We start from the raw sequence: 24,834 nt of genomic DNA on the forward strand, positions 1-24,834 counted from the left end.
TAAGTAGTTAAAAGGAAAAGTTCCACTAGTTTTGATCTATGTACATTTCTGTCAAAACTTACATGATATAAACGCTAGTTGGAAGTTGTGGGACGAGGCACATTAAACTGCGAATCACCAGCTGAGGAAAATTTGATCGTGGTGTCGTGTGGGGACACGAAGCTTTCTCAAGCAGCGGTTGCTGGACAGATTCGTCATATTTCACGATTTGCCAGCTCGGATCAGAATTGTTGCGTGAGGAATCGAGGCCTAACAGAATTCCAAAGAAGATACCTGCTTACATCTGTGAACTGGCATTGAGCATCAGGAGTGATTCAGCCTTCTTATTTCCGGTTGCTCACTTACTGTTGGACCATGACAAAAAGACATTACATTTCTCCGAAACATCGGCAAACTTCCAAAAGACGTCACGTTCTGGAAGACCGTATTCTTCATTGTTACCCCCATGAGAGCCTTCAACCTACCACCTTCCTCATATTTCACTTACTCCAAAATTTCTCTATACATTGTGAACCACTCAACATTTTACTTGAATAACTCCTTTGCTATTCATTGCATCAGGACAAGCTTCAGGTAAAACTCGCACACACGATGTGTGAGACAGATGAGCTGTATCTTTCGATTCTTATGAGATCTCAAGGTCAGATTCATTTAATTAAATATAAATTGATTTTTTACTATCACAAAAGTTGCAGAGCAGATCACTATGACTCCAAAGCCCATAAATTGAGCATCACACCACTGAACCCTTCGTGTGGTGTCCGTCACCCCCTAGGGCACAAATGTGAGCTCTGCCTGGTGACCAAACTTTCCCACTCTGGGGATGAAGCAGACGGAGCCGTTCACTGGCGATATCACGCGAACACTACGTAGAAATGAAACATATTTTATGGTTTTGGATTCGAATTGATCTGCTCTACAACTTCTGAGGGAGTAAAAATAAAATCGTCCCGGTGCTTAAATAATTAAGCGGTATGCCATGAAGACATATGGGGGAGTGGAGGTATAGCTCCACCATTCTTCACCTCGGCACTAGATGGATGCAAATGGTCAGCTTCACGCCCCGGTAGGCTTATCCCTGGGGAAATCTCCCACATTACGGATTGGATAGGAGGCTGGGTGGACCCCAGATCCGGCCTGGATCCTTCGAAGAAGAGAGAAATATTTCCATGCCCGGAATCGCACCTGGGTTTTCCGGTCCTTAAACCTTCGCTACGCCGACTGAACTGTTCTTATTTTTGTGGGAGTAAAAGAAATGAAACTGCATTTTCGGAAGTGGAGCTGACCTTGATATCTTGTAAAATACCAAAAACACAATCTGTTTGACATACCATTGTGTGCTCCTTCAAACCACGTACATTTTGCCTGGAGCATTACCTGGTGGAATGGACAATGAAGGAGTTATCCGAGGTGATAATGTTGAGTGAATCACTCTATACTTAAGGGGACGAGGGGTGCGTCCCGTGCCACTACAGGAAACAGCAATACAAGTTCAATAGTGCCATGTGTGTCCCAGTAACGGTACCTCCGGAACGACGACAAGCGACGGCAGATGTGGGAAGATGGTGTCCATCGGGGTGGAGCTGTTGGTTGCCCTGATGGTGCACCGGACACTCGTCGTGTCACCCCTTGTGTCCCTCAGCCTCAGTTTCAAGTCATACACTCGCCCCAGTTCCAACGGGCGGGCCAACAAGACGTTCGCTTCGCAGAACGAGTGGTTCCTGGAGCAGGGGAGGTTCTCGATATGGACCAGCGGCTCTGTCCTGGCTCCTGAACACAATCCAGCACTTGAAGTCACCCCTCCCATCCCACAGATAGGAACTAACATTACGAAGCCTATGTGAGACCAATTTAATATTCCTGAAGCCAGAACAGACATTATATAGTGCAACCTCGTATTTCACTAGGAAACGAAATAAATTCGCTATATCAGACGACGGCGTCAACTTATTTGTAGTGTGACACACCCAAACACGCTACATTATATTGTCACGTGGTAAGTGTGATTAGAGACGAGGTTTGTATTGATAACTGGATTTATATGACACACTCGTAGCTACAAATAACTACGACAGTCTCACTGATTTACACACGCCAAATCATTGTAACTACAGCACACAGAAAGTCTTCTCAGTCTTCACTAGCCGTTGCTTGGTAGCGGCTTCCAACGGCAGACATTCCCCTTCCTCTGGGTTTCCGAACTGTTCCCGGCCTCAGCCGCCATATTTTCATTTCTCATAACTGCAACTCTCAACCGACTCCACAACGGTTCGGTCTATGAACTACTAGTCCTAATGATATAGCTCCGGCAAGGACGGAACAGAAAACGTCTCTTCCATCATTGAGGGTTGGGGAAACGTGTCCACAGTGCTGTTCCCTAGCAACGGTTGTTGTACATTCGCCTGTTTACACAGCTGTTACTTGGCAATGGCTCTACGTATCACAATACTCTGTAGCTTTAAGAGTGCCTATGTATAATTTTAATATACACGTAAGTAATCTTTTTTTTTTCTACGAGCCTCTGATGATGGCGTTCTAGGACACAAACATGTACAGCAATTATATTAACTCCTGTTTTTAGTAAAGAGTGTTGCGCTTCGAGGTTGCTTTATTCCTTAACAATTAACTTAAATTGTAACGATCAACAGGTCTCATTTTAAGAGAGGAAACTAGAAGCTTAAATTTATTTATAATGCAATCACCTTAAATTCGCAAGAATTTATTGAAGTATACGAAATCAGCGACGACTTCGAAATTCACAGCTTGGTTGAAAGTAATCAGTAAAAAAAGTTAAAGCTATCCATTTTAGAGTCCGTGAAGGCCCATAGGGCTGTGAGACGTTGAGGGTCCCACATTTTCTAGCCCAGGCATATCCATCTTCAAAGAGGTTGTAATCGACTTTTTAGTGTCAAAACTGCCAGTGATCTACCACCCCCTCCTATCGCCGTACCTCGCTTTAAGCAAAAGTATTGGTAAAAATAGCACGACACATGATGTCTGTTGTAAAAGCAACATACATTGAAAGTACAGACTACTTCAATACGTATTTTCCCTTCAAAATCTGAATACAATCGTATTATATTGTAAGTGAAGTTACATGCTTTTCACGTATAATTTCCTTATAGGCCTATGAGATCGACCAAAAATCATCCCGCGATCGACGCTTTTGACATGCCTGATATAGACAATCGGCTCACAGATGGCGGGAAGGTTGTCAGCCTTACGAGCCGGCCGCGCTTTACTCCCCAGGAAAATTATTTAATTAATTCCTGGTACTCATTTCTGTTAGAGACTGAGTCAACCCCAGGGCCATAGTGCGGATAGAAGGATTAGGTCAATTGAAAAAATCCATTGACCTCATCGGGACTTGAACCCGCCACCTTCCGGCTTGTAGCATAGCCCCTCAACCAACTACGCTATAATCACAACGAAATGCGAATTGATTAAATTCCCAAGTAGCGAATTTCAATAAAATGTGTGAAAGAGTTTAAGGGAGAAATGGAAAATTTCATTAATGGCCTCATGCCTCAACAATTTATGTGAAACTGCTTGTTGCACAAACGGAACGTTCATTATGGCCTCAGAAAGTCAGGTTATAGCAAAGTTTTAGTGACAGCCTCCCATACTGACCTTACGGAAACCTATTCGGCTGTTTACGTGCTGATACTGGGTCACAGACAGAGCGACAGTCATGAACTTCATGTAAGACGTTTTTCTAATTTTCAAATGACACCTAAAACTAGGAGAAACTGGTAGCGTTTGTTGCAAGCACGACGTGTTGTAACAACTGAATTCGTTTCTGAATGTTTCTGACGATGGAGTATGATACTCAGAAATGTTGCATTTTTATTTTGTCCGCATTCCGGTTTTCTGAAGCACAAAACGTTTCGGACACTGGACCTGTTTCCGTCCTCAGGAAGTACCGTCAGCAATGAGCTCAACACAGTACGTGTCTCCCATTCCCTCAGCTGAGAACGGAAACCAGTTCAGTTTCCGAAATGCTGTGTTCCCTTGCGCTCTTTAGAACACCAGACGATGGACGAAACCCAGTAAATTTGCCTTTGGCCTGTTGAGTAAGCACGTAAATATATAAAGAATTTAATTTAATTACGCATAAATTTGTTTCAGAAATGGAATTACTCTGATTAATTTAGGTTAGGTGGAATTTTAGAGAGGTTAACTATAAAGGAGGAGCGAGCAAGACCACCAACAGATGTTTCCGCCAAAATTCTGGACACGGAATTAACAGTGTATCTTAAGGAAGACGGGGGGACACGCGATAGCGTAGTAGGTTGAGGCACTATGTTACAAGCCGGAAGGTTGCGGGTTCGAGTCCCGATGAGGTGGCCTTTTTTCAATTGACCTAATCCTTCCAGCCGCACTATGATCCTGGGGTCTACTCAGCCTCTAACAGAAATAAAGTACCAGGAATCTTCCTGGGGGGTAAAGGGTGGCCGGCGCATAAGGCTGACCTCACCATCATCTGTGTGCCGATTGTCTAGAAAATGTGAGAGCCTCGACGTCTCACAACCCTATGGGCTTCCATGACCTGTTACAGGGATAGCTCTACCTTTACCTATTAAGGAACGGGACCCGTAAATAAGCGATGTTCCTAAGAATTCAAACAGCGTGTGTAAGAGGACATCCAAATGTAAAACGCCTAAGTTATGGTATACTTATTCACAAGGTCACATCCTTACCAACGATATCGAATTGTAGAGGAAAATCGAAGTCGGAATCTGTTCCTCTGAGGCGGTAGATGGCAGAGCCGACCTTCGCGTCCAAGGGCACTAGCAGCATCCTCATGGAAGTGGACACGTCGAGGACTGGGTAGTTTCCGGCTGTCACCGTGGCCAGGAGCAGGAGCAGCAGCACCAGAGACATCATCCCGGGACCTGTGACAGACACAACAGTTACGTGTCGCTTGCAGATGCACTGCGCTTCTGTTTGCTACTCCAGCGTGAAATCCGGTAGAGAGATATCTGCAAGCTTCGTACGAAACATTTGTTTGCGCTAAAAGTTATATAAATTGGGATGAAAGAAATGTTCAGGTCCACGGCGCAGGGTCTATCTTGCAATGTCGCTCGGCTGAGTAACTGTAAATATCCGGCCCGGTATTATCTTACTCAAACCGCCTCTGTGGTCAAGTGGTCAGAGTTCCTCGCTACAGATCCAGAGGTCCGGGTTCGATTCCCAGTGCTTCCAAGTTTTCTGAGAAGTAGTGGCTCTGGAACGGAGTCCACTCAGCCTCGTGAGGATAATTGAGGAGCTATTTCAAGACCGAGCTTAACGGCTGTGGGGAACCGTTGCGCTGACCATGCGACAGCCTCTGTCCACTGAAGTTGGCACTAACTTCGTCGACAAGCGGCGGTCGCTCGGTCGGTATAGTTCGCTTGCGGGCTAGAACCACGGAGATTTTTTTTTTGTTTTATTATCTTATCCACAGTAGATAAGCTGATGGCCGCGCCATAGCTCAAGCGGTTAGTCGCTGGCTTCCCACCGCGGCGGAGGCCAGGGATCGATCCCGGGTCTTGTCAAGTGGGATTTTTGGTGGACAAAGTGGCACTGAAGCAGGTTTTCTCCTAGTATTTCGGTTTCCCCTGACAATCTTCATCCCACCAATTGCTCCACAATCTCCCTCACCTATCATTTGGGGCTGGTACAATAGGCCTGAAGTGGCCGCAGTAAAAGGGACTTAGTCCCACCCCACAAGCAATAAAAAAAGTTGAATTGATAAATTCAATATTTTGCTTACCCTCTAAATATATTGTGGGACGAGCATATGTCCTTTGCATAAATAAATATGGTCGATTTTAAAATTTTACCTCAGATTGCAGCTTACAAGGGCACTTGTTCGTCAGCTACATTACTGAGACCGACGCAATGCGACTTACGACGGCCAGCAATTCCCGACTTGTAGTCCATGCATATATTCTCTTCACAAGGCCTGTCCAGAGAAATGATAAAACTGACCATTCCTAGAACGAATCGTTCATACACGTCGGACGCTGAGCAAAAAAGGAACGAGAGAACCGCTTTCTGTTGGGGCCAATCATTTGCACTCTGCCACACGGAACAAGGGCGTAGTGCGGCAGTTCTGATGTAATGATAAATGAGTCCAACAAAATGACGACAGTCACATTGCTTAAAAAACAATTGCATGACAGCAGATAGCGCAATGGAAGTAGGTAACTCGGGCAACATGCTGGCCTTGAACTGTCAGCTTTCCATTACACTGTAGATGAATAGAGCATTTGGTGGATTTCACTAATAGGCTCAAGCTGACTCAACTATAATTGTCTAAGGAACACAATCATAGCCAGACATAATAATAATAATAATAATCTGCAAAGGTTAAGCTTGTAGCCTGTTCCGTCCTCAAATATCAAGTCATCTTTATGTTGTATTTAAGCATCCTGCTTCACCATTTTGATACACAGTATTACTTCCAATACGAGGCGCCCTCGAATTTAAGACTCACCTAATTTTTTTCAACGGAGGAAAAAATGTGTAAAATGTGCGCCTTAATTCTAAGTAATACGGTATATACAGGTAGACCCGTTGTTAAGTAATGACTATGTAAACGACGCCCGTTGCTAGGCAACACCTTCCTAACACGCATCAATGGACCAACGTGGAAGCGGTGTTCTGTACGCGGTCCGCGCGACAGCTACGTGACGCAACAATAGAATTGTTGGAAGCGATGTTTTTATATGTGGTCCACTCCGAGGCTATATCACTCGACCGACAGAGGCGAGTTAGTGCAGTGCAGTGCAATGCAGAGGAGAGGAGCGAGTTGGTTGGTGAGTGAGTTAGAGGACCGCTGCGGCTCAGTCCTTTTGAGCTGTTCAATAAATCCAATTAGCAATGGAAACACCAACTGTAGCCACATACGCGTGACTCTATATGAACAATAAACTGTTGAAGGCAGCTTCGGGAGCCATTCATTGAATTACCACTTTGTTTCTGCTTTCGTGTAATTTCAACGACATGTTCGGCCAGGCAGGGCTACCGTCAGGTATACATGGTGAGTCACTCACACACTCATCCACAGACACAGCTCATCAAGCCACCATCCACGAAAAATATCTCCACGGTAATCATTAAGCAGAACATAAAGAAGTGCCTTGATGCAGATATATTTCTAGCCCCCTTCCCTTATTTTGGAAATAAAAAATAAAAGGAGGCTTATGAGATCACCATGCTATCTGTGTGTCCATGAATCCCCCGACTCCCATTAGCTTTTGAATATCTGAACCAATCTTTATTAAACTCTGTATGTACACGTATATCATGGCACCTGAGCCCATCTCAACTGAGTACTTCGTAAATCCCTCCTATCAGTCCGTGTGTCTGTGTGTGAATCCCCCTATCGTTGCTAGGCTGTGAGAAGTGTAGCAGTTCATCCATAAGGACCACGTTACAATGTCAAATGTGGCCTTGTCATAGCTCAGGCGGTTAGTTGCCAGCTTCCTACCGCAACTGCCCGGGATCGACCCTAGGTCGGGTCATGTGGGATTTGTGGTAGACAAAGTGGCACTAGAGTAGGTTTTCTCCGAGCATTTCGGTTTCCCCTGCCAATTCTCATTCCACAGAATGCTCCACCATCACCTATTATCTGGGGCTGATACGAAGGCCAATTAGTGGCCGAAGTGCAAGGGACTGTCTCACACCACCCAAAGAAACTAAAAAAAAAGACACTATAGTAAATACCAGAAACCGTTAAGATAGATTTTGTGCCCTGTGAAGTTTGGTTCCAGTGACTCACTCCCTTTCCAAAAAAAAAAATATTCAAATAAATGGGGAACTGAAATTCTTGGAAAGGGCATACACTTACAAGCCACATTTTCTTTTTACATCAACAGACACTAAGAACATCATTATTATTCATGTTCCAGGGGTCTGAACACGTTATATAAATATATAGGGCGTGTCCTCACGGGTGTCCTACGATGGGCACATTTCTCACCAATACTCCTATAACAAATGGCCTTTCAAGGTGAATGATTGATTTTGTTTTGTTAAGCGCGTTTTGTGACGACTTTCTGCGAAGAGGTTCAATATCGATTCTTAGCAGACGATCGAAGAGGTGTATTCAAGAAACTAAATTCATGGACAGTTGAGGAATCGAAGTGTATAAAAATATACGTGTATTTGAAAAAGAAGATAAAGTTCTTCAAAACAGCTGTTCCTTTCAGGCAGTCTCTGCTGTACATTCGGTTCATTCTTGGTTATTTTCCTTCCATTTTGACCTTTGCATGGAATAACAACATAAAACAGAGAATGTGGCTAAGATTTAAAATTTCGTGACGTCGGTATATTACTAAAATTTATTTTCTGGTCTACTTCGTCATGTTGTTTTTTTATTTAAATACATCCTGCTTTGTGTTGGTTCTGGTGTCCGGGGATACACAACAGCTCGAGCGATTGGACCCAAATGAATATGCTTTTTTTTTCGTGAGGACAGAGGCAGAATCCAGTCTCCGAAACTTTGTTTAAATCAAAAACAGGACAATTGATAATGTCAAAGTATTAGCAAATAAATGCAGAGAATATGGTACTTACTTCGTCATTGGCAAAATAGGGCTTTTTGATCCGTAGATTTCCTTAAAAGATTCAGCCACATTTGATCCGGTTTTTAATTCTTTAGATTTTGCAACAATAATTTTTTGCCTACTTTCCTCATTTAAAAAAAAATTAAAGTAAATTTATATGATCCTCATGCTGACTGTGTGTCTGTGTATTCCGTTTAGTGACTTTTGAATGCCTGAAACAATTATGAAACTTGTTAAGTACACAAATGGCACCTGAGCCCATCTCAACGGCGTACTTCAAAAATCCCTCCCATCGATCTGCGTGTCTGTGTCCCCTATCGTTGCTAGACAACGGCTCGGTAAAAGAATCCCCCTATTATTGCTAAGCAACTGCTCGATAAATACATAACCACGGCAACGAATACACACAGCAATACAAGAATTTGTGGATGCGTCGTTTTTATGGAGCTCGTGTCTTATTACGGAAGGTGAGCGACTAGTTCTTCCCATAATTTCTTGTTTTAGAGAGCCTTGCGTCCAACCCCCAACCTGGAGTTGAGTGGTCATTGGAGGACGAGGTCTCTGTGTTCATGTCCCGTAGTGACAGGGGGGGGGGGCCAATTATAACCCCAGGCACCGGGTCCCCTTTTTGTCGCCTTCTGCCTTATTCTAACCCGCCTCTACACGGGGTATTTGCATCTTAGGTCAATATATTACGAGTCAGGTTGGTGGAGCTGTGTCAATATACAGTACAACGTCGGCCGCTTTGCGGATTAGCCTGACAGAATTTTTGTAAAATTTTATAACTTCCACAGGAAAAATCCGGTATAATCGTAGTTGGCCGATCTTGAAACAGATGACAGCTCATACTAAACCCTTATTTTCTAATCATTCAAGAGCATCTTTACATTATATTATATCACTTTTAAGCTGAAAATATCTCGTTAAAAATCGATCACGGACTCAGTCACTGGATCACCTCTATCAGGTTTATTGATAACACTCATTGATAGGCAAAAAGGTTGGTAAACAAGTTACTGCGAAGACAGATGCTTGGTAAACAGTCCGTTGCTAGGTTACGCAACAACAGAAGCTGTTTCGGAAGAACATACTATCTCCATTTTCAGGCTGGAAAATTAAGAAAAGCAAGCGACCAGTGTCAGACGACAAATTTTTACTTTCGTTTATCACCTGCCTCTATGTGGTTATTTGCTTGACTTACTCTTCGAACCTGAAGATTGAAGCATTATTTTCATCCGAAAATTCCATGAACTTATATCTGACCACACTGTCTTACATCCCAGATGATAGCACTCTTCATAGTCACTGTTGTGAGCCCCTCAGATACGCCCCTGAACACACGCTTTCAGGAGGCCGCATTGTAAGGTTCCGAACGAGATATGATTGGTGAACTGGAAGGGATGTGCTAGGGAAGGTCCTCGTTTAGTTCTTAAGGTACTATTGCGCTACTTGGTCGGAGAGGCCATGCAGAAATACGAGAAAAACTCAGTCCGCGTAGAATACACCCAGGACCAGGATTGAACTCAGGACCTAAGAGTACGAAGCAGAAGTGGCAACCATTACGCCTGTATTCTAAACCTCAAACCCAGGTGGCTCTGCCTGGAAAACTTCGAGATTCGACCGCTTCGTCCCCAGGAAACAGCCTCCTATGTCCAATGCATCTGAGGCAAAACGGGCACCAGCGACGGTCAGGATGCGATGTCCAAGATGGTGGCCGTCCTTTTGCAAAAGCCCCTGCACAGAAATTCGATTCTTCGCAACAGTCCTGGTATATTTACGTAGCGTGACCAGACTACTATCGAACGAGAAGTGGCCAGTGGCGACCCTGGTAAATATTAAAACATGCTAAGGTCGATGGCTCCTATGGCAACACAAGTAGGTCACGTGACAGGACACTTGGACTCCGTCGCAGTCCACTTACAGAAGAAGCATTATAGTGCGAACCCCTGGAGACAAGGTTTCTGCATAGTGACACTTATGGCTACTTGCGGTCTTGTCAGGCGGGAATATACAGGGAAAATAAAGTTTATAGTTACCTTTATATTCTAATGCTTTTAATAATAGACGGTATTGTATTATTTTCCCAATTTTCAACACATTTTATACTAAGAGAATTAGCCTACATGCAGGAAAATTATTTCTACCTTAAAGAAGAAAGCATCACATTCCTCCAAAACAATACTGTCTATCTACGAAACTACATTTTATCTCATCCCAGAAGACCATAAGCTTAATATTCATCTGCCTGAGAATTTCAATTCCCGTAATTATCCTTCGAGTGGAAGATTTTTTATTGCTAGTGGAGTGGGACTAAGTCCCTTGTACTGCGGCCACTTCTGGCCTATTGAGGGTGATTGTGGAGCAATTGTTGGAATGAAGATTGGCAGGGGAAACAGAAGTACTCGGAGAAAACCTGCCCCAGCGTCACTTTGTCCACCACAAATCCCACTTGACCAGACCCGGGCTCGAACCCGGGCCGCCGCGGTGGGAAGCCAGCGACTAACCGCTTGAGCTGTGGCGCGGCCTTAGCGCTACCGCTGATCTCCGCAACTTACAATTCACTGCTGCAAGCACTAGTCTTCTCAGTTTGCTTTCACTAGTCTCTTCCTAGTAACGGATGTTAACAGTGGGGATTATACCAGTCTCACTGTAGCGGCAGCACACATAAAGTCTTTTCTTCACAACCGGACGTTAAACAAAACTCGGTTGCACTCAGTAACTACGAAATCTCCATTCTTCAATTCAATTCCATCTCTCGATTCTTCTGCTCCCAAGTTTACATCCTGGCAGGCTAGCATCTCGAAACTTCCCTGACTTTCTCAATTAAATCATCTGGACTCGGGTCCTCGTTTTATAACCTCGGGACGGACCCAACAGAAAACACCGTTTCCAAACAATCCCTTCATTTTTTCTTGCTTATTTGTTGCAGCGGGAACATGTTTACAGAGTCGTTGCTGAGCAAGGAACATCTACTGTCCACTATTCCGGCTTTCAGGCGTCATATCACAATATGATCATTAGTCACGCGGAACTCGATAATAAAAATGACTGTGTTGGTGAGGATCAGCAGCAATTCACCTGACCGACTAATTGAGGACTAATGAAGTGAAGAAGATTCGAAGGACTTGGAATGGCCTAATCAAAGTATTATCCCTATCACTTACATGGAAAGACTGAGCGAAACCGCGATAAATCCTCAGAAAGGAAAGTCAGTGTACCAGCGAACTATCGAACCTAGCATTTCCCGGTCGGTCGCTCAGCATTCTTTCACAGCAATAGTTTTCTTAATTTTATTTTGGTTGGTTACTTAAAAACGCTGTCAAAATCGATATTACACTATGTTGGATGATAGTGTGACATGGTAGCTGGAACATGAAGTAGGGGAACGATGTAAGTAGCCATTGCTAGGCAACGATCCGGTAAACACGTGTTGCAAAAAATAAGCACGCAACACTACAGAACCTGTTGGAAGCAATGTTTTCCATGAGATCCGTGCCGAGGCTATTTAACGAGGACCATTGGGAAATTTTAGTCAATCTCAGCATAGATAAGGCGAAGCCAGACAGACAATGCGAGTATAAGAGGCTTAAATTTGGCGGTGGACAAGCTTACGACCATTCAAACGACTAAGCTGCCGTTGTAGCATAAGATACGTAAGATAGCCCGAACTAACAGAGTACAAAAGAATATTCAGTAGCATGCTACATGTGCGATACGTACACTTCACAAAGGCCAAGCCTATTCAGAGGAGACAAACACATCCTCTCGTCAGAGAGGATATTACATAAGGACTATGACCGGTAGGGTTCAGTTGCAAAAAAATAAAAACTCTGGTCGTGATCCTCAAGGGGATGGAGCCAAGAACTGATTAGCGGTAAACGGTCAGTCGTAAAATAACTCAGAGTTAGTAAGTCACGAATCAGAAGTTTGAGGTCGGAGTCGGCGGCTGACAACCTTTAATTTCATTATCAGCCGCCGCTACCAAGCAACGAAGAGTGAGGGCAGTAAACTGAGAAGACAGTATTTGCAGTCGTGTTTTGTAGAGTGGTTATATTATTGGAGGTGTTATAATTATGTGTAGTTACGAGTGGCAAGCATTCAACAAATCCAATTATCGAAAAAAAAAACTCCAAGTATAGTCTCTAATGTGTAAGAGTAGTACCGATAGAGACAAATTGAAAATTGTTTGGAAGTAAAGGGTTGTGGCCTAATGAAGATATTATCCCAGTAATTGCCTGAAGAGACTAGAGAAAACCACGAAAAGTTTCAGTAAAAATACCTTGTGTATCGTTCAGTATTCGAACAGAGTATCTCCCCACTCTAACTATGAAGTATTTATTATCTCTGGATAAACTTACGAGTATTTACGTAGTAGAGCAGCATAAAAGAAAGCTTTTAGATTAAATCAGCCTGCAGCGTATAGTGTTTAGTGAAGTGTATTGATTAATTAAGAAAGCCTCATTGTGCTAAATATTTTGTATGTCCTGTACTTAGCGCCTCATGTTATTGTTCTGCCGCAACCTGCTGACCCACAATAGACGTACAGTGGAAGGAGTACCCAATAAGTGAACTTCATTGAAGATGCCACGTGAGTGTCGACAGAGAGCAGCGGCGAACTGGGCCTGTCTTCCCATACCGACTGGTTAAGGAGTTTCAGGGCCACGTAGCTTACCGTCTTATTCAAGACTGTTGGCACGTTAAACAAATCAACGCAGAAGTTTACAGAGTCAGTGTCAGGGTCAAGGTCAGAGTTACTTCACGACTGACGCCGCGTCATAGCTCAAGCTGTTAGTCGCTGGCTTCCCACGCGGCGGCCCGGGTTCGATCCCGGGTCTGGTCAAGTGGGATTTGTGGTGGACAAAGTGGCGCTGGGGCAGGTTTTCTCCGAGTACTTCGGTTTCCCCTGCCAATCTTCATTCTACCAATTGCTCCACATTCACCCTCACCTATCATCTGGGGCTGGTACAATAGGCCAGAAGTGGCCGCAGTACAAGGGACTTAGTCTCACCCCACTAGCAGTAAAAAAAAAAACCCTTCTCTAACATCCTCCCTCACGAGGGGATGGATCTGTCGTTTACAACTGCCGCTGGTACTCGCCAGCACAGTCATTCTCGGGTCTGAGTCCCACGGGACTCATGACCATATTTTACTGTCCCAGACTCGAGACTCACCTTACCTGGAGGCCGGGTCTCCGTATTCATATTTCCCAGGAACAGGGTGGCCCAATTATACACCCAGGCAATGGGTTCAAAATTTACAAAAAGTCTGGGAAGAACTAATAGCCTGTTTTCTTTTGATACTACATGGAGCGCATAGAAAATGAAGCGTCCAAAATTCCGTCTATTGTTGCATGTATGTTTGTTGCAGCGGTACAGTTTATACATAGTCGTTGCATAGCAACATGCAAATACAGACAGACTGATGGGAAGGATTTACGAAGCACGCCGTTAAGGAGGGCTTAGTTGCCAAGATATACACGTACGTACATAAGAAGTTTCATAAAGATTGGTTCGGGCATTCAAATTTTGATATGGGGATACACAAACACACACAGACAGGAGGGAGACCGCATGAGCCTACTTTAGGATAGCAGGCTAAATATTAAGCACTCTGATTACTTGTAATGATCTTTCTTATTGGTTTAATAATTTCTTGCCATGGCTCAGTATCCCACAGTTAAGTAATCACACTTTTTCTTTACAGATGTATTGCTTTTGTCTCCCATGTCTCGGTTTCCAGCGTCTCGTTTGCGAGACCAGTTTGTGTCAACGTCAAAATGAGACTTGTCTGAAGTAGGCAATGAATTCACTTGACCAGGCAGTGCTCTGCTTGCACCAGTCCGGTATGTGTACACGGTTAACAAGTCGAACTGTCTTTTAGAACTTGTGTTTCTGAACTATATCTTCATATAAAATTTGACAACACTTTAGGATTAGTGGACTCTATTGAGCCGAAGGGTAAATATAGATCTCGCGGGGCAGCCATATTGTTATTTGTCATTTTACAAAAAATATCTGAATAAATGTGTTTTTTTTTCGAAGATCCATGCTACAGAAAATATCAGTGTTCTACGTTAAGTGGAATTATAATCTCTCTCATATCGGAAGTTCGCGGGACCGACATATTAGCTATTAATAAGTAACTAACGAGGCAAGGAGTGGGATGTTCCCTACTGGCATGTAGTTCGTACGAAGTTTCATAAAAATCCGTCAGTTTCTTTGAAATTCATCTGGGTTTGGAGAACACACAAACATGAAAACACAGTCTGCAAGAGCTGAGGTTTCACTGCGAGACTATGACGAATGCCGTCTTCTGGGATGTGACGCCGTGTAGATCTTGTGTGAACCGATGTTTCGGAGGAAACTATCGCCTCCATCTTCAGGGTATAAAAATCCACGAGCGAGGAAGCAGCCGAACATACGATCTACACGGCGTCGCATTCCGGAAAACGGCATTCTTCATGACAAGGTAATGTTGACATTGGGATTCTCACAGCGGTGCTTATGAAGTGTTCAGTCCGTTGAAATTCAACTGAAGTTCCAGAGAAACATGTTTCCATCTTCAGGGTCGAATAATAAGCCAAGTTAGAAACCGTCACGAAGCCAGCAAAGCAGAGCTGGTTTCTTCTTAGACTATTATTCCAGCCTGAAGATGGAGATAACATGTTCCCGAAAATTCGTTTGACTTTAAACGGACTATACAGCTCTATATGATACTCGTATATATCATTGCAAAATAGCTCGTTCTATTTTTAACACAACGAGAAAATAAGACTAAATGAGGATACACGAATTTTGCGGACAAATCATAGTCATTGAAAAAAAAAAGAGAATTGTGTCAAATGCTCACTGAACCATAACTTATATAGGACACATGTATACGTAAATTTTCTTGCTTAGAATGGCCGATCCTATGACCTCCCAAACTACTGATATTTCCTCCTTGGACACTCTGTATACATTGTTCGGTCACATGGCGTGATGTCTTCCCAGTGTTTAAAAAGTGGGTGATATATTTCCGCATACATTTTACAATTAAAATACCTCGCACGCTCGAAGCTGATACTAAGAAATTTACATCTTTCATGTATGTAAATACATAACTGAATGTTTAAAAGTGACAATTTTATACCTACACCTACATTCTGTAAGTGGAAATATTATATGGACCCATGCATCTAAACGAGTTTTATACTACTAATAATTTATTTAACATCCATAACTGTTATACAGGCACAATTGGACAGGTCAGTTAGAAACAGCCAAACACTACATGTCAACAACTCTAAAAAATATACAAAACAATGAATAATACAATCCCTTTTTGACCAGTAACACCTTGCTGTAGCTTACCAACCATGGATGACAACACAAAGCAATTGAACATAAAGCAATAAATAAATTAAAAAAAACACAAGTCAGCCATGGAAAACAAAACATAACACGTTTAGTGAAGAGAACAGTCCAAAAACCATCTGTATACGTCCGTATCATATCAAGACTTACTCGAGTTAAACTACCGTCTATCATTTTTACTCAAATACTCTTCTAGAGAATAAAAACAGTTTTGTAATACATAGCTTTTTAATTTATTTTTAAAACCCCTAAACCTTCAACTACAAGAGCAAAGCTTGCGTACTGCGTACTTATGTGAAATCAAAGGTGAAGGCTGCAGTTAATTCGGACTTTTCTTTGCATCCCATGCGTACTTGTTCCCGTCAGTCCGCCTCTGCTGCACTGCATAACCTACTTTGTATGACAAGTGCAAACAAGCTGACAGAACACGTCACCTTGAAGCTATGTACATCTTCAAAAGTAAGTTTAACTTTCTCGTACTGTACAGGGGCAGTGCCACATCCTGCGGAAGAATCACATGGGTCTAGTCGAAACCTGTGCTCCAAATGTTTTCTGTGCACATCTCCGTACTCTTGGAGAGAGCTATAAAATTCTTCTGAGATTAGACGTCATGTAGTCTGATAAAAGTTTGCTGACGTTTCGGAGGAACAGAGAACCTTCTTGTTCCGTTGTAAGGATTCGGTCCTATCTTGTTTCTAGGTATTATCCTGAAATTCTCTTGAAATATTCTAGGAAACAGAAAAGATCTTCAGTCACTGCAACCAAGAATCAGGCCTTGATACCCGGGTACGTCAGAAACGACTGTTTACAGTTTACAGCTACACGAATATATTAGATGATCTGTAATTCTAAGTTCAAAATTGAAACTTCCAAACTTGAGACTAGTGCCGGAACCGAGCTATGATCCCGATAGGCTCTGCTGGAATAATATTTACGCGGTATCTGTGTTTTGTAGAGGACTGTAGTTCCACTTGGCGAAGCACGTAGACTATGTACGTAAATTAAAATCCCTTCCTCATTGTACGGTTACAAGAGTACACTTTAATGGACTCCTATATCGACCAATAACAAAATAGATGGAGTGGGTCAATACGTTCCATCGGTGTGACCTCCAAATCTATATTTAAGTGTTAAATATATGAGCGAACATTACACAAAGCTTCATTATTTTCCCAACTACTCTTGCACACTGCCTTGTCCAATACAATCCGGAAATTGCCTTTCCCACAATTCATTGCTTATGGTGGAACCACACAACAGCTGACAGATCCCTCCCAAATAAATTCGGCACAGAAATCATTAAAAATGCTGTTTCTATCTAAATGAGATATAAAACTCGTGACGACGGTGTATTAATATAATTATTGAGGTTTTCTACACTATCCATAGCCCTAGTTTCATTTCAAATAAAGTTTTGGAGACTGGACTAACTTTTTTTATTGCTAGTGGGGTGGGACTAAGTCCCTTGTACTGCGGCCACTTCTGGCCTATTGTAGCAGCCCCAGATGATAGGTGAGGGTGATTGTGGAGCAATTGGTGGAATGAAGATTGGCAGGGGAAACCGAAGTACTCTGAGAAAACCTGCCCAGCGCCACTTTGTCCACCACAAATCCCACTTGACCAGGCCCGGGATCGAACCCGGGCCGCCGCGATGGGAAGCCAGCGACTAACCGCTTGAGCTATGGCGCGCCCTCAGGCAAAAGGCCTCTCAAGACAAAGACTAGCTCCATCGATGTGGCCTAACTGAATTGGCGCTACAGCCCTCATTTGGGCCTAGGCCTACCTCCATGAAACTCTCCGTTCACTTCGGTTTACCAGATCTTAGACATACGGTAGGACTCCTTGGGCGGGTGATCAGCTCGTCGCAAGGCCTCTACCTGAACACAAACACAGAAAAACGCACACAGACATCCATGCCCTGAGTGGGATTCGAACCCACGATCCCGGCTTCCGAGCGAGCGAAGACAGTGCAAGCCTTAAACCGGCCGGCTACCGTGACCGGCACAGGGACAACTTTGCATGTATATTATTGTACAGCAATACAAAAAAGAACGTACTTTTCTTCAGTCGTTTATTTCTTTCGTTATTTGCTCTGCATATCTTTCTTCTTCAGCTTGCTCCCTGCCTTTTCATTCCTTACTGTTGCGTTTGCCCGCGCCATAGCTCAAGCGGTTAGTCGCTGGCTTCCAATCGCGGCGGCCCGGGTTCGATCCCGGGTCTGATCAAGTGGAATTTGTGGTGGACAAAGTGGCGCTGAGTCAGGTTTTCTCCCTGCCAATCTGCATTCCAACAATTGCTCCACAATTACCCTCACCTATCATCTGGGGCTGGTACAATAGGCCAGAAGTGGCCGCAGTACAAAGGGGCTCAGTCCCACTCCACTAGCAGTAAAGAAACTGTTGCGTCACTGTATCGTGTATTTATACACACATCCACTGCACCTCTCACTGAGAGAGGAACACAGAAACCAGAGATCTAAAGTCTGATCCGCTTCTCACGGAGTTGGCTATGAGGTTCTCCCAACAGTGACCACGAGGAGTACTGTCTTCTGTGATGTGACGCCGTGAAGTCTGGTTACACTTTAACTATGTTTTTAAGGTACATACTAGATATCGGGATATCTCAGTCGGTATAGCCGCGGGGTATGGAGTTAACGGCCCGAATTCGATTCCCGGCAATGCTGTAAGATTTTTCTCTTTTTCTTAGTGTCCAGAGGGGGCCTAGGGCCCTTCCAGACTTCTACACGGTGTGTACGTGGGCTGTAAAGCATACATAGCGTGAATCTGACCCTTCACTTTTATCTAGTGCCGAGGTCAAGAATGATTGAGCTGCACCTCCATTACCCCATACGTCTTAGCGTGGTGTTTAATTAATTAAGCAAAGGAACAACTTTGTGGTGTTCACCTTTTGAGGAAGGCAAGGCGCCCATCTTCAAAGTGTAATTCTGAAAAGGAATTTATTAGGGAAACCAAGCAGCGTGAAACAGGAAGGCAGCATGTACTTCACATTTTGTTCAAAGACCTGCTCTCAGAATTATATTTTATTACATTTCTAGATATATTTAACGGACTCAGAAAAGACATCTATTGCTACGCAATGGCCGATAAACAACTAAAATATAGTAATGATTTCAACGATACTCTGATACAAGAATCAATGTGCTGGCGACAATATTCGCAATACTGGACAAGGCGAACCCCGACACAGAAAGTATAAGAGGCTTAAACTTGGCGGTCGTCAAGCATTAGACCATTCAGTGTCCAGACTGCCGTTGTGGCGGAAGCTACTAGAAATAAGGCATAGTTTGCTATACTGAGCCTGGACTGACAGAGGCTCTGTATATATTTATATACATTTATTAACATGTTTAACATGTAAAATGTAAATATCCTTTACGTTATGACAAATGACTTACTACTGCATGAAATGACTCTGACAAAAGACAGATCCGTCCTCTCTTCAGAGAGGGCGCCCCGCAATAACAGGATCATAACTTTCAAACAGTACTAAATATATGGTCATGAGCCCCACATGGGGCTCGACAATCAGACTGACTGACTGACTAGCCGTCAGTCGCAATATGACTTTGACCTTGACTTTGACTTGAGAGAGAGAATTAGCATTGGAGAATTGGGTAGAAGACTTCATAGTGATTTGAAGTGATTGTTACTGTGTTAAAATCCGTTGCTGGGAAGCGGATAGTGAAAGCATTACCAAGGCTCAGCCATTGTTGAGATCCGTTACCTAGCAACGACTAGAGCAAGCAGATATAGAAGAGCTTATTTTATGTGATAAGATTTACAGTGTGAACGGAGAAGTTCATGGAGGTAGGCCTAGGCCCACTGGGGCTGTAGTGCCAAGGGAAACAAAAAAAAGTTTCAGTAATCTTGAAAGTGTAACAACTAATTGTAGTTACGACTTTTCAGTATCCAATAAACCGATTCACCAATCCAAACCACGTGCCTAGTCACAAACGCGTGGCAGCAGTAGCCTAGGGGCCCGAGACACTAGCCATCCCCTTGTTTACTACCCAAGCCGTCTCCCCTGAAGCAGTTGCCAAGGTAACAGCACTGTTTGTAAAAATGTGCCGACTCACTGCCACGGACAATTGATTGCATATATCAGGGCCCTATTTAGAGGAAGGGACCGTTGTAGTAGCCCTAGGACCACCACAAAATAGAAATAATATCACATATTTTGTTGGGATATTTCCTTTTCTAAAATCACGAAGATTATTCGTATTTTTAATTATTATAATAAAAAACAAGTACTAAAATCGAATTTTCTAGACCAATATATTTACTAATAGGGGCCTCCCAATTTTGACTATCTCGGAGGCCGCACAGATGTGAACCCGGGTCTGGCTCTCATACAGCGTGTTCCATTTGTCTCAGGATGGGTTGCCTCGTTAGGCTTTTGCGAATACGGTGGGGAACATTTGGGTTGCATAGCTGTTAGGAGTTTCTTGATCAGCTGTAGCACACGAGTCCCTTAGTTTATTTCAATCAATCCAATTAGACACAATGTAACATGGTTTTGCACTGGAACAGTCCACGCTGTGTTTGGCTCAAGTGGTAACTCTACTGACTTGTATTTATGAGATTACCTGTTCAAGTCTCGACCTGTTCACCAATTGCCTGAAGTTGCCGGTGGTTTTCCTCAGACCATGTAGGAGAATTCTAGAATAATGTTGCAGATTTTGCCACCTCAACTTCTTTCTCAGTTCATTAAATCGTTTTATGGTCAGGCACGTTAACCACAAACAACAATTATGCTCAGTGTTTCCCGAGATGTGATGGGTGATCTCCGGCGATTCGGATGAAATTATTAACCCAAATTTATGGTAGAAGATGGAGGGCAGTGCGTTCTTTCGAGACGCCCGTCATCATCACCAGATTGTACGGTGTCACATCCACATATACTCAGCACCATCAGAGCTTCAAATCTTGCAAGAAGTGAATGTCATAGCTTTGGTATGTTCAAGATGGCAATACGGTTTATTTAACTAATTAAGTTCTATGACATGAAGGCGTATGGAGGAATGGGCGTAGAGATCCATATTTTCTTAACCTCGGCACTAATTTGAGATGAGTGATCAGCTTCACGCCCCAGCCGCTTTACCCCCGGGGAAAGAGCCCCCGGTACCCATTGGATATGAGGTTGGATGAACCACAGGGTCGGTCTGGAAGTGGAGAAGAGAAAATTCTTGATCCTACCGGGACTCGAACTCCGATCACTCGGTCGTCCAGCCCGTAGCCAGACGCTGTACCGAGTAAGCTATCCCGGCTCCATACAATGAACATTTTTAGCCTACTTTCCTTATTTTGAAAAATAAATGGAGGGTTATGAGTTCACGTTGCTGTCTGTGGGTCTCCCTAACAAAGCTGAAGAATTGAAAAAGACGGCCGTTGTTGGGCAACGGTTCGGTAAAGGCGTTCTCGCGACAAAACACACAAGCAATAACAGAAGAAATGTTGGACGCCTTATTTTCTATGCGGTCGTTGTCGTATCAGATACTCAGCATGTAGTGCAAGGGAAGTGGGGCTATTAGTTCTTCCGAGAACTTCTTGCTTAATGTAGATGTTACGTTTTGAAAAAAGTTATAGCCTGAAGCCACATTACTTCATAATGCCTTAGTAAACAAGGCTTGTTTATTATGATATTCTAATGTTTATTTTTTTACCTTTACCATAATATTTAAATTACGCAACTTGTTATTTAAGAAAACAATCTTCAAACACTAAAACAGACCAAGTCTCTATGCAGACTACAGTGTGAGGAACAGCTCGACATGCAAGGCACTCGTACGCTCTCCAGGAACTCGGCGGCTTATGTAAAAAAGACTTCTAAAGATTATGATTAATGGCAATAAAGTTTTCACACAATTTCTGTCTTCTTTGCCATTCGCTTTCACTTCAGCAGCTTTCTGACACACACAAAGAACGTATCGCCTAATTTATAACGCCCCCCTCTCGCCCGTCAAGACTATGACGGAGTTTCGCTGCAGATGAATGGCACTAGATATTCAAATAATGACACAACTTGTTTGCAAGGGGAATTTCGTATGAAATCAAGATATTTTATGCAGCCTACGAAGTAGAGCAGTAAGGAACGAGATTGATGAGAACTGGGCGGTCAATAAGAAGCTAGACATATTGATCAGAGCTCCTATTCAAATCACAATGATTGATTTTAAGCGTGATCTCATCCCTTTGAAAGACGTCTGTCAGTTTGTCTCTACGCACGAAACAGTTCGAGAAGCACTGAACCGTTAAATAAACTAACATAATAATAAAAATAAAACTAATGCAATAACGAAATGTCTTCACTCTCTCAAGCAATGGGATCGTGGGTTCGAATCTTACACGAGGATTGGATACCTGTAGGCGTTTCTTCTGTGTTTATGTTTGTAGCGGCCTCGCGACAGGGCTGATCCCCGGTCCGAGGAGTTCTACTAACTCTCTATAATATACATATTTATAAATTATTTCTGATTGGAAATGGGCCAGATAGAAGAAGAATAATAATAAGGCAATATTAAGAATTCTCCTTCATAGGTTTATAATCTATTATTTATTATACCTAATCCATCTTGTCGATTATAAATTTACCATTTCTCTCGCAAATTGATGCTTCAGTTTTACTGTAGATCAGGCATATAGAAGTTAATCAGCGCCGAAGTGGAGCCGCCTCTCCTGTTGCAAATGATCAGATTTATAGCGTAATCGCGAAATGTGATACTGAGGCGGCTGCAGCCTTTTTCTCAAACTGGTTCCTTGTTTGCGGATTTTTCTACCCTGAAGATGGAGGCAATACCTTCCTCCGAAACGCCTGTTCACACAAGATCTACATGGCGCCACATCCCAGAAGATGGCAATCTTAAAAAAAAATTCTTGTTTTCATACTACACCTTTAGAACACTCTGGGAAGAAACATTATAATGCGAAGAACGGACGAAAAAATCACGAATATGTATTCCGCAGGCGGATGCTGAAACGTGACATAATGCCATTTGAGAATACATCTGTTCCTTGTAACTAACATATCTTATCTCTTTATTGATAAGTGAAGTAAGAAACTATGTTAGTACTTTTCCATTTTTCCCATAGATATAATTCATGAAGAAAGCAGTCTTCTGGGATTTGGCACCGTGTATATCGGCTTGCGGATTTCTTATATATTTTTCCTTTTACCCTGAAGATGGAGGCGATACGTTCCTCCGAAACGTCGGTTAACACCACATATACACGGTGCCAAATCCCAGAAGACTGCTTTCTTCATAGTCACCGCCCTGAAAGCCTCAAATCTTGCATAATATATTTCATATTTTTAATCGCCCTATAGCCAATATCAACTCAAACATTTATTGTGTGAATAGCAAATTCAGTCTCATTACTTTTTAATCATAGCTTAAGATAAGAGCGGCTTTATCAGGTTACGATTACCCCAAAGTCCTGAGCCTACATGTGAAGCAGGGGGGGTCTCCATGTCGGTTCATTGGTACCGGAGCTGAACTCCTTCTACTGGCAGTCCTATTGACTGAGACCAATTATAAACGGCTACATGCATTAGGCGCACATAACAGAATCATTGGCTTTCGAATTGACATCTACAATTGTACATAACCGTGCATTCATCGATCTGGGCCAATAGAATTTACCTTATTATGTTTCTATACGCAAATCCATGAAGAGTTTCTACAAACGTTTGCTTATTTTCCATGGTGAATACTGAATTTACTCTTTTCCAGTGCCTTCAAATTGAATGTTTTCTCAGCGGAACGATTGATTTGTGGGGTTCAACCAATGTAGGGCTGGTTTATTTTTCAAGAAATATATTTCCACTGTATTTTCGGCCTTAATAAAAAATTTATTTATCGAAATATCGTAAATAATTATTTTTTAAGTTATAAACTTGTCGGTAGAGGCTTCCGTTGATACAGATCATAGATTGTGACCAGGAATTCAGCATTCTATATATATTTGATGCGAAAAAAATTCAGGTATCGTTTTTTGTAAAATATGTAAAAATTAGGCAATATTTCATGTCATGCCTTAAAAATTTCGATATGAACACAGTTTGTACTGCTACAAAAATCGAGCGTCACTCTACTTGCGTCCGTGTACGGTGAAGTAGGTCCAACATGAATATTAGGTAATACGGTAATACAGCAAAAATTTCTGGGAATCGTCTATTTTACTCTGATATTATACGGACCTAGTTGAAAACGGGGCGTCAAAAATTCTCCTATTATTGAGTGTGCAATTGTTGCCGCGGGAACATGTTTACTGAGCTGTTGCGTAGCAACGATAGTGGTGATACACATATACATATAGCAGGATGATCTCATAAGCCTAGTTTAATTTTGAAAATAGGGAAAGTAGTCTAACAGGGGCAATGTGTCTGAAAGGGGTATATCGTTTCTAACACCCAAAGAATGGGCTGTATTCAACTGGATATATTCGTGACTACATTTGTCAGTAAATTTAAGTCACAGTGCGGGATGTGAAGCGGTGACTATGAATACCACTGACTCCTTGGATGTGACTTCGTGTAATGTGGTACATGGGTACGCTCAGAAGTCAGTTAACCTAAAATATTTCCTCGTATTAACAGGAATGTTAAGATTTTAACCTACGAATCGATTTGTAGAACAGTAGCACAGTGTCTTAAGTTGTACATTGAACATGGAGCACCTATTTTCGAACAATTTTTGTAAATTCAGTAAGTAATAAAAATATTTGTAAAGTATTTTAATGTACGTTTTGCTAACTAGTTAACTGACTTTGGGCAAATCTGTATTAACCGAGAATGGCCACCGAATAATGAGCAACACATTAGCCCAAAACGCATGATTTGAAATAATTTTCAAATGTTTGTAGTTTCATAAAAGCTCTGAAACATGAGCATAGAGAATTCTGTCT

General features: G+C 42.6%; 1 protein-coding gene across 1 annotated transcript in view; it reads right to left on the bottom strand.

Moving 5' to 3' along the window:
• The window catches only part of LOC111866352 (cadherin-86C), a 69,342-nt gene that overhangs the window by 38,836 nt on the left and 5,672 nt on the right, over nucleotides 1–24,834 (bottom strand). Inside the window, exons 2-3 of the mRNA XM_023855216.2 lie at nucleotides 4,701–4,895; nucleotides 1,526–1,770 (exon numbers count right to left, since the gene is read on the bottom strand). Of these exons, the coding sequence (XP_023710984.1) occupies nucleotides 1,526–1,770; nucleotides 4,701–4,887 (432 nt within the window). The 5' untranslated portion in view covers nucleotides 4,888–4,895. The remainder of the gene's footprint in view (nucleotides 1–1,525; nucleotides 1,771–4,700; nucleotides 4,896–24,834) is intronic.

The sequence above is a fragment of the Cryptotermes secundus genome, unplaced genomic scaffold (genome assembly GCF_002891405.2).
Source record: "Cryptotermes secundus unplaced genomic scaffold, Csec_1.0 scaffold96, whole genome shotgun sequence".
Classification (NCBI taxonomy): Eukaryota; Metazoa; Arthropoda; class Insecta; order Blattodea; family Kalotermitidae; genus Cryptotermes; species Cryptotermes secundus.